Source organism: Oncorhynchus masou, chromosome 13, assembly GCF_036934945.1.
Source record: "Oncorhynchus masou masou isolate Uvic2021 chromosome 13, UVic_Omas_1.1, whole genome shotgun sequence".
In the NCBI taxonomy this organism is placed as follows: Eukaryota; Metazoa; Chordata; class Actinopteri; order Salmoniformes; family Salmonidae; genus Oncorhynchus; species Oncorhynchus masou.
Genome location: NC_088224.1, coordinates 49,565,008 through 49,578,468, shown reverse-complemented (window position 1 = coordinate 49,578,468; position 13,461 = coordinate 49,565,008). Strand labels below are relative to the sequence as shown.

The 13,461-nt window shown below is 43.3% G+C and overlaps 1 protein-coding gene across 7 annotated transcripts in view; it reads right to left on the bottom strand.

Annotated features, from left to right (window-relative positions):
* Window positions 1–13,461, bottom strand: part of abcc5 (ATP-binding cassette, sub-family C (CFTR/MRP), member 5) — a 57,334-nt gene that overhangs the window by 15,432 nt on the left and 28,441 nt on the right. For 6 of the 7 annotated variants that reach the window (XM_064984148.1, XM_064984147.1, XM_064984150.1 and 3 more), the window contains 6 exons: window positions 13,353–13,425; window positions 7,946–8,149; window positions 5,866–6,009; window positions 4,093–4,189; window positions 3,307–3,491; window positions 1,105–1,251 (listed from right to left, as the gene is read on the bottom strand). In XM_064984148.1, the coding sequence (XP_064840220.1) occupies window positions 1,105–1,251; window positions 3,307–3,491; window positions 4,093–4,189; window positions 5,866–6,009; window positions 7,946–8,149; window positions 13,353–13,425 (850 nt within the window). The remainder of the gene's footprint in view (window positions 1–1,104; window positions 1,252–3,306; window positions 3,492–4,092; window positions 4,190–5,865; window positions 6,010–7,945; window positions 8,150–13,352; window positions 13,426–13,461) is intronic. The other variant, XM_064984149.1, reaches the window with a different exon arrangement.

Below are 13,461 nucleotides of genomic sequence, written 5' to 3'. Positions count from 1 at the left end.
ACCTTGTGCTTTGGACAAAAGGCCACTCAAAAAAATGTGCAGTTTTGTCACACAACCCAATGTCACAGATGTCTCATGTTTTGAGGGAGTGTGCAATTTTTATGCTGACTGCAGGAATTTCCACCAGAGCTGTTGCCAGATAATGTTAATTTCTCTACCATAAGACGCCTTCGTCATTTTAGAGAATTTGGCAGTACGTCCAACCGCCCTCAGAACCGCAGATCACGTGTATGGTGTCGTGTAGGCAAGCGGTTTGCTGATGTCAACGTTGTGAACAGAGTGGCCCATGGTGGGCTTATGGCATGGGCAGGCATAAGCTACAGACGATGAACATAATTGCATTTCATCAATGGCAATTTGAATGCAGAGATACCGTGACTAGATCCTGAGGCCCATTGTTGTGCCATTCATCCTCCATCACATCATCTTTCAGCATGATAATACACGGTCCTGTGTCGCAAGAATCTGTACACAATTCCTGGAAGCTGAAAATATCCCCGTTCTTGGCCTGCATACTGACCTGACATGTCACAAAATGAATATATTTGGGATGCTCTGGATCAAAGTGTACAGTAGTGTGTTCCAGTTCCCGTTAAAATCCAGCAACTTTGCACAGCCATTGAAGAGTGGGACAACATTCCACAGACCATAATCAACAGCCTGATCAACTCTATGTGAAGGATATGCAGCATGAGGCAAATGGTGTTCACACCAGATACTGACTGGTTTTCTGATCCATGCCCCTACCTTTAAAAAAAACCCAACAGATGCATATTATGCCCAGTCATGTGAAATCTATAGGTGATAAGGGCCTAATGAATTTATTTAAATTGACTGATTTCCTTAAATGAACTGTAACTCAATAAAATCTTTGAAATTGTTGCATGTTGCATTTATATTTTTGATCAGTGTACTTTATGCATTATCTATTTTAGTTAAGTAGTTTAGTTTACTAAGATTCATCCATCAGTCCTAATCAGTAATCTCACTGGGGTTAACACAACCACACACAATACAATACCAGACATAACAAGCACAACAAAACCACATCAAATTTGATTTGTCACATTCACCTCACAGTGAAATGCTTATCTGATCCTTTACCTTGACAAATATGATGCCGCGCAGAAGTTTGAGCAGCAGCATGACACCCATAGACGAGGCGTAGACTCCAGCGTAGTGCTGCATCAGGGGGTTGTCCCTCATGCTTTCGCTCACCACCGAACTGTTCCCCACCAACACTGTGGTATTCTACACACACACAGGACAGCATATTCAATACTCAGATAAGGGAGTATTCTGGGGTGTGGTTGATGGTTCAAATCCCAGGTCAATCAATAAAGGTGGGAGTTGACCTGGCAACAAGCAGGCTTTTTTTGGTTACTTTTTACCCCGTTTTTCTCCCCAATTTCATGATAACCAATTGGTAGTTGCAGTCTTGTCCCATCGCTGCAACTCCCATATGGACTCGGGAGAGGCGAAGGTCAAGAGCCATGCGTCCTCCAAAACACGACCCTGCCAAGCCACACTGCTAGCTTAATCCGGAAGACAGCCGCACCAATGTGTCGGAGAAAACACTGTACAACTGCCGACCATGTCAGTGTGCATGCGCCCAGGGGTTGCACAGGGGTTGCTTGTGCACAATGTGACAAGGACATCCCGGCCGACCAAACCCTCCCCTAACTTGGACGACACTGGGCCAATTGTGCGGCGCTTAATGGGTCTCCTGGCACAGCCCAGGATCGAACCCGGGTCTGTAGTGACGCCTCTAGCACCGCAATGCAGTGCCTTAAACTGCTGCTCCACTTGATAGGCCCAGGCTAATGGCTTCTGACCGCAGGTATCTTCTGCTGTTGTGCCTTTGAAAGGCCCCTAACCCCTAAAAGCACTGAATGACAAATGGTTAGAGGAGCATCTGGAAAAGCATTATATGAAACAAATTAATTGTTCTAACAGCCTCTCTCTCTGGCAGGTGAATGCATGGGGGAGCGGCTCTGGTAGAGGCCTTGGGAAGTCCTTGGAAGAGCAGTTTGTCTACTGACCCTTAAATTGCCCATCCAGCGAGCTGTTATTCAGTTCAAAGGGCAAGGTAAACAGTCTGTCTCCTCAGAGAGTGATGGAGTGCTGCATCAGATGACCTGGCCTCCACAATCACCCGACGTCAACCCAAATGAGATGGTTTGGTTTGAGTTGGACCGCAGAGTGAAGGAAAAGCAGCCAACCACCGCTCAGCATATGTGGGAACTCATATGTGGAAAAGCATTCCAGGTGAAGCTGGTTGAGAATGCCAAGAGTGTGCAAAGCTGTCATCAAGGCAAAGGGTGGCTACTTTGAAGAATCTCAAATATATTTTGATTTGTTTCACACTTTTTTGGTTACTACATGATTCCATATGTGCTATTTAATAGTTTAGATGTCTTCACTATTATTCTACAATGTAGAAAATAGTAAAAATGAAAAAATACCCTGGACTGAGTAGGTGTGTCCAAACTTTTGACTGGTGGTGTACACAGATAAGAATATACTAAACCTAACCCACCAGCAACACCGCGCACACACACAGTTAATGATCAAGGACAAATTTACACATTCAATATTTAAGTATACCGCTCCCCTTACACCTGCTCTCACCACTAATTAGTTGAGCAGCTTATGTCCATATCTCACTCACACACCAACACTAGTGTGTGAGAACTGTCAGTTAATTGTGTTGGGGAGTTTAAAGACTACTACTTCTGAGTTATTGTTGTTACAGTTTCTAACAAAGACATGTTCAGTTTGTACTTTTCTGGTAGTTTTCCAGAATGTTCAACTTACCCCCCAAAAAAGTTTAGGCCTAAACAAAGTCTAAAAAACTTATCTCTGTAAGTAATCAGGCTCTCTCTTGAAGATAGAATTCGTGTTGACAAATCAACCTCGAAAGAGAATGGCACTTTCCAATTCTTAAAAAGGAATTCCAATCTCCTGAATTGACTGAATAGAAAAGGAATTGACCCACAACCAACAGTATTGGGTTTCACATCACTATCATATCTGCATATTGATTTAAAACGGGCGGATCAAAGGCAACACCGTTGTAAACAATAAAGTTGATTTTCCAAATCATCACTCATGTTTTTTAAATGTTCCAACTCAAATCAACGCCCAGAGTATATAAAATGCATTCATTGAAATTCAAAAGTGCCATTCACTTTCCAGTCAGATTTTCTACTCTCAAATCTAATTCTCTTCCAGAATCGACAACTACACTGAAATTACAATGACCCTCCCCCAACCCTGCCACCCAATGCCACCTGTGCCACTCACCCCGCTGCCCTGCTTGATCCAGTAGCTGAGCCACCAGTTGCTGAAGGCCGTGCTGCCCACGTTGAGGACGAAGAGGGCCAGGATTAGGAGGAAAGCCAGCGCTCCACCCGAGGCCTGGATGTAGACGCCGTACACAGACCAGGGAACTGAACCCCGCCCACGCTCCTCCACCTGCATCAGCTGGCCTGGGGGACAAGGAGGGAGGTTGAGTAAGAGAGGTTGCGCTGGGTGGGATCTCGTTCCCAGACACTTCAGTCCACCTTGCAGCTGGGGACGAGTTTAAGGTGGGTGACATTTTCTAATTGACAGAATAGCACTGAACTCTGGGGAAAAGCGTTAATACCGGTACTAATTGTGGAAAGAATTATGAACTTCACTCATATCTCCATGACAGGACAACAATTATTTACATAATAAACAAGTTGTGTATTAAATGCTGTCTTGTGTATTACAAGTGTGATGGTTATTTTGGTCAACTTTGCTCGTGGCTTTGTGAGGATGGTTTTGCAGACATAATGCATTGTCCTCTGTCTCAATACTCCTTAACAGTCTCCTTTTCTACTAAAGCACTAGAAGGTATAAAGGATGGATAGCATTCCACCACATGGCTCTCATTCATCAAGTACTTTGTGGTTATGACTAAGGGAAAGAAGCTGAGGACAGGAAGCCAATTAAAACATTTGAGATACAGCCCCACACATCCCCGAAGCACACACACATCAGTAGTCTGCATGCATGCACACATATGCACTCACACACTCTGTGGCTAGTACAATGGTTCCGTACCGTTGTCTTTGCTAACAGGCTTGTCCTTCTTTACAGATCCAGACTTTGTGTTCTCTGGGGGTATCTTTAAGGAGTTCCCAGACTTGTTAGTTGGCACCTTTTGAGGAACAATGACATGTTACAAGTAACATGAACCACAATTCAACCACAATACAGACCACACTCAATATACACTGCTCAAAAAAATAAAGGGAACACTAAAATAACACATCCTAGATCTGAATGAATGAAATATTATTACTAAATACTTCTTTCTTTACATAGTTGAATCACAGAAAGATTATCAATGGAAATCAAATTTATCAACCCATGGAGGTCTGGATTTGGAGTCACACTCAAAATTAAAGTGGAAAACCACACTACAGGCTGATCCAACTTTGATGTAATGTCCTTAAAACAAGTCAAAATGAGGCTCCGTAGTGTGTGTGGTCTCCCTACAATGCCTGGGCATGCTCCTGATGAGGTGACAGATGGTCTCTTGAGGGGTCTCCTCCCAGACCTGGACTAAAGCATCCACCAACTCCTGGACAGTCTGTGGTGGATGGAGCGAGACATGATGTCCCAGATGTGCTCAATTGGATTCAGGTCTGGGGAACAGGCGGGCCAGTCCATAGCATCAATGCCTTACTCTTGAAGTGTGTCAGGAACTGCTGACACTCCAGCCACATGAGGTCTAGCATTGTCTTGCATTAGGAGGAACCCAGGGCCAACCGCACCAGCATATGGTCTCACAAGGGGTCTGAGGATCTCAGCTCGGTACCTAATGGCAGTCAGGCTTCCTCTGGCGAGCACATGGAGGGCTGCGCGGCCCCCCAAAGAAATGCCACCCCACACCATACCGGTCATGCTGGAGGATGTTGCAGGCAGCAGAACGTTCTCCACGGCGTCTCCAGACTCTGTCATGTGCTCAGTGTGAACCTGCTTTCATCTGTGAAGAGCACAGGGCGCCAGTTGTGAATTTGCCGATCTTGGTGTTCTTTGGCAAATGCCAAACGTCCTGCACGTTGTTGGGCTGTAAGCACAACCCCCACCTGTGGACGTCGGAACCCTCATACCACCCTCATGGAGTCTGTTTCTGACTGTATGAATAGACACATGCACATTTGTAGCCTGCTGGAGGTCATTTTGCAGGGCTCTGGCAGGTCTCCTCCTGCTCCTCCTTGCACAAAGGCGGAGGTAGCGGTCCTGCTGCTGAGTTGTTGCCCTCCTACGGCCTCCTCCACGTCTCCTGATGGACTGGCCTGTCTCCTGGTAGCGCCTCCATGCTCTGGACACTACGCTGACAGCAAACCTTCTTGCCACAGCTCGCATTGATGTGCCATCCTGGATGAGCTGCAATACCTGAGCCACTTGTGTGGGTTGTAGACTCCGTCTCATGCTACCGCTAGAGTGAAAACACTGACAGCATTCTAAAGTGACCAAAACATCAGCCAGGAAGCATAGGAACTGAGAAGTGGTCTGTGGTCACCAACTGCAGAACCACTCCTTTATTGGGGGTGTCTTGCTAATTGCCTATAATTTCCACCTGTTGTCTATTCCATTTGCACAACAGCATGTGAAATGTATTGTCAATCAGTGTTGCTTCATAAGTGGACAGTTTGATTTCACAGAAGTGTGATAGACTTGGAGTTACATTGTGTTGTTTAAGTGTTCCCTTTATTTTTTTAAGCAGTGTACATGACATATGCAAACTAAATTTAAACAAGACATCTGTGGTGGACTTTGTTTTTAGCATAACAGTCTATGCACACACACACACACTGTCCCTCTCACCTCCACGAAGGGCGTCTCTCCCAGCTGTAGGTTGTTGAACATGGCTGCGTAGTCTCTATTGAGACGCATCAGGTCCTCGTGGCTGCCCTGCTCCGTGATGCTGCCCTCCCTCATGAAGATGACATCATCGCAGTCCACCAGGTACTACACATACACAGAGATTTAACCCAACCTATCCATGAGAGAAGTCTAACAAGCAATTATATATATGCAGTGGAGAGAACAAGTGCCGATTTTGCCGGTTTTCCTACTTAAAAAGCATGTAGAGGTCTGTAATTTTTATCATAGGTACACTTCAACTGTGAGAGACGGAATCAAATCAAATTTTATTTGTCACATACACATGGTTAGCAGATGTTAATGTGAGTGTAGCGAAATGCTTGTGCTTCTAGTTCCGACAATGCAGTAATAACCAACAAGTAATCTAACTAACAATTCCTAATCTACTGTCTTATACACAGTGTAAGGGGATCTGTATGTAATGAAACCTAAGATGACCTGGGGTACTAATGTAAGAAATAACACGTAAAAAAACAAAAAACTGCAGTTTCCTAGGAACGCGAAGCGAGGCGGCCATCTCTGTCGGCGCCGGAACCTGTGAATCTAAAACAAAAATCAAGAAAATAACATTGTACGATTTAAAAGTAATTCATTTGCATTTTATTGCATGACAAGTATTTGATACATCAGAAAAGCAGAACTTAATATTTGGGACAGAAACCTTTGTTTGCAATTACAGAGATCATACATTTGCTGTAGTTCTTGACCAGGTTCGCACACACTGCAGCAGGGATTTTGGCCCACTCCTCCATACAGACCTTCTCCAGATCCTTCAGGTTTCGGGGCTGTCGCTGGGCAATAAGGACTTTCAGCTCCCTCTAAAGATTTTCTATTGGGTTCAGGTCTGGAGACAGGCTAGGCCACCCCGGGACCTTGAGATGCTTCTTACGGAGCCACTCCTTAGTTGCCCTGGCTGTGTGTTTCGGGTCGTTGTCATGCTGGAAGACTCAGCCACGAACCATCTTCAATGCTCTTACTGAGGAAAGGAGGTTGTTGGCCAAGATCTCGCGATACATGGCCCCATCCATCCTTCCCTCAATACCGTGCAGTTGTCCTGTCCCCTTTGCAGAAAAGCATCCCCAAATAATGATGTTTCCACCTCCATGCTTCACGGTTGGGATGGTGTTCTTGGGGTTGTACTCATCCTTCTTCTTCCTCCAAACACGGCAAGTGGAATTTAGACCTAAAAGCTCTATTTTTGTTTCATCAGACCACATGACCTTCTCCATTTCCTCCTCTGGATCATCCAGATGGTCAATGGCTTGAGCAGGGGGACCTTGCGTGCGCTGCAGGATTTTAATCCATGACGGCGTAGTGTATTACTAATGGTTTTCTTTGAGACTGTGGTCCCAGCTCTCTTCAGGTCATTGACCAGGTCCTGCTGTGTAGTTCTGGGCGGATCCCTCACCTTCCTCATGATCATTGATGCCCCACAAGTTGAGATCTTGCATGGAGCCCCAGACCGAGGGTGATTGACCGTCATCTTGAACTTCTTCCATTTTCTAATAATTGCGCTAACAGTTGTTGCCTTCTCACCAAGCTACTTGCCTATTGTCCTGTAGCCCATCCCAGCCTTGTGCAGGTGTTTTATCCCTGATGTCAATCCCTGATGTCCTTACACAGCGCTCTGGTCTTGGCCATTGTGGAGAGGTTGGAGTTCTGTTTGATTGAGTGTGTGGACAGGTGTCTTTTATACAGGTAACGAGTTCAAACAGGTGCAGTTAATACAGGTAATGAGTGGAGAACAGGAGGGATTCTTAAAGAAAAACTAACAGGTTTGTGAGAGCCAGAATTCTTACTGGTTGGTAGGTGATCTAATACTTATGTCATGCAATAAAATGCAAATTATTTACTTAAAAATCATACAATGTGATTTTCTGGATTTTTGTTTTAGATTCCGTCTCTCACAGATGAAGTGTACCTATGACAAAAATTACAGACCTCTACATGCTTTGTAAGTAGGAAAACCTGCAAAATCGGCAGTGCTTTGCAAACAATATGAAATGTATTAAGTCTTCACCTGCAGCTGGTGAGTGACGAAGACGATGGTCTTGTGGCGGAGCTGCTTCTTGATGGCATTGTTGAAGATGTGGTTGCCCACGTGGGCATCCAGTGCACTGAGCGGGTCGTCCAGGATGTAGATGGCTCGGTCACTGTACAGGGCACGCGCCAGGCTGATCCGCTGGCGTTGCCCACCACTAAGGTTGGCGCCACGCTCTCCGATCTGAGGGGACATAACGGACTCATTGATCGGTTAATATAATAACAATACATATGAAGGTGCAGGGGTGAATTGGCCATCTGGCATTTGAGGCAAATGCCAGATGGGCTGGGGCATTTTTCAGTTGGGTAGGCTGGTTAAAAATGGACAAACACCGCCTGACGAGTGGCGCAGCAGTCTAAGGCACTGCATTGCAGTACTAGAAGCATCACTACAGATCCGGGTTCGATCCCGGGCTGTGTCGCAGCCGGCCGTGACCGGGAGACCCATGAGGCGGCGCACAATTGGCCCAGCGTCGTCTGGGTTAGGGGAGAATTTTCCCAACCGAGATGTACTTGTCCCATAGCACTCTAGCGACTCCTTGCACACAGACCTCAGTCGCCAGTTGTATGGTGTTTCCTACGACACATTGGTGCGGCTGGATTCCAGGTTAAGCAAGCAGTGTATCAAGATCTGTTTTCCAATTTGTTGCTCAATTTCTCTGTTATACTAATCTATAATGAGCCTTTGGCTGATCAGTAGGCAACACCCAGCCCACCTACCAAGATGGGCCGTTCCGTTCTTCTGATAGACTTTGTGTGAGCTCAGCCTACTTTCAAAGTCAAACATGGCATCAGCAAAAAGACCTGCTCCGACTGTAATCGGTTAGACAGCCAAGATCATGGACCGTAAAAAAAACGGAAAGGGTGCCTATGAACTTAGAAAAAGCACATTCTACATTGTCACCTCACTCAAAATGTACTATTGTTTGGGCAGCTAAAACCATGATTTGGTCACACATGATTGCTGTAATGGAAGATGGTGCACTGCCCTTGTGCCTGTTTTGCTGGTGCCTGCTGTAGATATATATTTTTCTCAACAGCTACTATTTTACAACTAAGATATTTGATATGGCTTTGAGATACGGAGCGGCGTTCACAAGAAACAACGGCCATTGTGAGGGCATAGACCTGCAGGTGCCATGGGTAGTAGCCTACAACTGCAAAGTTTTTTAGGACCACGAATGTAATGATGGATGAACGCATGACTACGACCAGCAGTGGGTATTATTTAGAAGTTAGCTATCTAGTTAATGTTTTGAGTTTTCACTTCCTTGGTTGATGAACCCCTACATAGCCTATGATATTAGTTAGTGCACATAAAGATGTAGTCAATTCAATTAAAAATGTTATTTCTTACGTGCGCCAAATACAACAGGTGTACACTTCACCATGAAATGCTTACTTAAGAGGCCTTTCCAAACAATGGTCCCATGTTTCATGAGCTGAAATTAAATATCCCAGAAATGTTCCATACGCACAAAAAAAGCCAATTTTGCTAAAATGTTGCGCACAAATTTGTTTACATCCCTGTTAGTGAGCATTGCTCCCATGTCAAGACAATCCAGCCACTTGACAGGTGTTGCATTTCAAGAAGCTGATTAAACAGCATGATCATTACACAGGTGCACTTTGTGCTGGGGACAATAAAAGGCCACTCAAATGTGCAAATGCCATAGATGTTTTAAGGGAGTGTGCAATTAACATGCTGACTGCAGGAATTTACACCAGAGCTGTTGGCAGAGAATTGGATGTTAATTTCTCTACCATAAGCCGCCTTCAACACCATCTTAGAGAATTTGGCAGTAAGTATAACTGACCTCAGAACCGTCGTGTGGTCAAGTGGTCAAGTTCTTCCATGGCCTGCATACTCAAGACATGTCATCCATTAGGCATGTTAGAGATGCTTTGGATCGAAGTGTATGACAGCGTGTTACAATTCCCGACAATATCTAGCAACTTCGTACAGCCATTGAAGAGGAGTGGGACACCATTACACAATCAACAACAGCCTGATCAACTCTATGTGAAGGAGATGTCACGCTGCATGAGCTCGACACATCTTGGTCACACCAGACAACTCGTTTTCTGATCCATGCAGTGGTGTAAAGTACTTAAGTAAAAATACTTGAAAGTACTAGTTACGTAGTTTTTTGGGGTAATCTGTACTTGATTTAACTATTAATATTTTTGACAACTTTTACTCTTCATTTTCTTCAGGAATGCGATGACGTATGTACTTTTTACTCCATACATTTTCCCCGGACACCCAAAAGTGTCAGGACAGGAATTATGGCTTATCAGGACAGGAAAATGGTCTAATTCACACACTTATCAAGAAACCATCCCTGGTCATCCCAACTGCCTCTGTTCTAGCAGACTCACTAAACATATTCTTCATTTGTAAATGATGTCTGAGTTGGAGCGTGCCCCTGGATATCCGTAAATAAATAAATAAATAACTAGAAAATGTGGCCATCTGCTTTGCTTAATAGAAGGAATTTGAAAAGATTTATTATTTTAATTTGTACTTGATTTGATTTGTACTTCTGATACTTATAAAGTACATTTTAGCAATTCCATTTACTTTTGATACTTCAATATTTAAAACCAAATTCTTTTAGACTTTTACTCAGGTAGTATTTTACTGGGTGACTTTCACTTTTACTGGAGTAATTTTTCTATTAAGGTATCTTTACTTTTGACAATAGGGTACTTTTTCCACCACTGGATCCACGCCCTACCTTTTTGTTAAAGGTATCTGTGACCAAGAGATGCATATCTGTATTCCCAGTCATGTGAAATCCATAGTTTAGAGCCTAATTCATTCATTTCAATTGGTTGATTTTCTTGTATGAACTGTAACTCAGTCAAATCTTTGAAATTGTTGCAAGTTGCATTTATATTTTTGTTCAGTATAAAAAAGGAAATAGTAACACAATAAAAGAACAATAAGGAGGCTATATACAAGGAGTTGTGGTACCGAGTCAATGTGCAGGTGTACCAGGTAGTTGAGGTAATATGTACATGTAGGTAGGGGTAAAAGTGACTAGGCAATCAGGATAGATAATGAATAGAGTGGCAGCAGCATATGGGAAGAGTGTGAAAGAGTGAATGTGTGTGGAGTCAATATAGATGTGTGTGTGTTTTGTGTTTGCTGCCTGCGTAAGTAGGGTTGTCTTGGGTCTGAGTGTAGGCTATATGTGTGGGGAATGGGTGTGTGTATGGGGGGTGAGTTGGCAGCACGTGCAGTGATGTGGGCTGTTGTGGATAAAATGCCAGGGCCAGATTCTTGTCCCACTCCGCCCTTATGAGGGTGCTCCAGTTGAAGATAATATTACATCCTTTAAAAACAATATTGACAACATCCCTGACTGGCAACTACCTTGATTGAAGCACCTGTTGCTCAATTGTGTTCCATATTAATGTTGTTTAAATGTTGAACCTACACACTGAACACTGTTAAGCCAAAACGTATGTGTATGCTAATCTGATGCAGTGAAAAACAACACTTTGTAACATTTTTAAGTACGGAATAGGGCTGTTGCGGTGACAGTATTACCTTCACACCAGCCACATGAGTCATGACCGCAGTAAAAATCCACGTGTCCATATCTAAATAGGCATACAGAGGCCCATTATCAGCAATCATCACTCCTCTGTTCCAATGGCACCTTGTGTTAGCTAATGCAAGTTTATCATTTTAAAAAGGCTAATTGATCATTAGAAAACCCTTTTGCAATTATGTTAGCACAGCTGAAAACTTCTGATTAAAGAAGCAATAAAACTGGCCTCCTTTAGACAAGTTGAGTATCTGGAGCATCAGCATTTGTGGGTACGATTACATGCTCAGAATGGCCAGAAACAAAGACCTTTCTTTTGAAACTCAGTAGTCTATTCTTGTTCTGAGAAATTAAGGCTATTCCATGCGAGAAATTGCCAAGAAACTGAAGCTCTCGTACAAAGCTGTGTACTACTCCCTTCACAGAACAGCACAAACTGGCTCTAACCAGAACAGAAAGAGGAGTGGGAGGCCCCGGTGCACAACTGAGCTAGAGGACAAGTACATTAGTGTCTAGTTTGAGAAACAGAATCCTCACAAGTCCTCAACTGGCAGCTTCATTAAATAGTACCCACAAAACACCAGTATCAACGTCAATAGTGAAGAGGCGACTCCGGGATGCCGGCTGTTATGTTCTGTTAATTACTGATGTCCCCTTTAAGGAAGAACCACCTCATCATGCGCAGTGTTGTTCTATGTTATTCTGGTACTAACTCGTTTGAGTAAATGTGAAGCTCCAGTTCAATTTCTTGTATTCAGAGTCTTTCTTATTATATAAATAAGTAATAAGAGCTAAGTCACTACACCGGCCTTCTTGGCAGAGTTGTAAAGAAAAAGCCATATCTCTGGCCAATAAAAGATCAAGATGGGAAAAAGAACAGACACTGGCTAGAGTAACTCTGCCTAGAAGGTCAGTTGCCAGTTGCCTCTTTGGACAAATCAGGATACCAAGCATTATAAAAGCTTAAACATAGGTTTTAAATCAACTTGTGAATTGTATTGAATATACAAAGCTATGACCTCCCCCTATTTTATTGTAATGACATGAAAAACATTTGCAGATTATTATCAATGACTTATCAACAGTTGTAACAAGTGGTCCAGTGTCGGGAATCCTCAATGGTGTCCTAGTTTATAGAAAGACCCATATATATGTTTTGATTTCTAAGTCATTCTAAGGTTTGTATCATTCACTAAAGTTGCCAAATAACTCTAAATCTAGCATATAGGACTTGTTTCAAATTATCACTTTTACACTCAACACAGCCACTTCAAATGCATACTCGCTCCCGGAATGGGACAAATATCCTTTCTATTTCATTCTTCTTACTATAAAATCATGTAACATACAATAACGGCACGGGACTTATAAGTATATCCTATCTGCTAAATTAACTAGCCTACAGCATGGCACAGAGCCAGACAACATACATTAAGGTCAACTCATATTCTGTTCTTCTAAAACACATTGTCCTCATATCATGTTTCTTTAGATCTGCCTAAAATAAATAATGGATTTATTGTGATGGTTTATATTAAATGGATTTATTAGACTTTTTAAAAATATAGATGTTCCAAAAGGCCCTCATTTGTGGCTTGTATGAGGCCTGAATACGTGGAGGCCTGGAGATGCTAAACGTATTGATATTAATTAAACAATGAGTTACTGTGATACCGACAGTCATTTGCTTGACACCTACCGGCTGCCAAAATGTCATGACCGCCACAACAGCCTTAGTACGAACTATAACATTTTTTTCTCATCTAGACACAATAAAGCCCAAAGTAGTATTTCCATGGTGGATAAACAATTCATAACGCTCACCTCAGTCAGATCGGCGTTGGGCAGGATAGCCAGGTCAGGTCTCAGACAGCATGCACTCAGAACAGCCTGGAACCTGGAAAATACACAGTGGAATTATACTTCAGAGCTA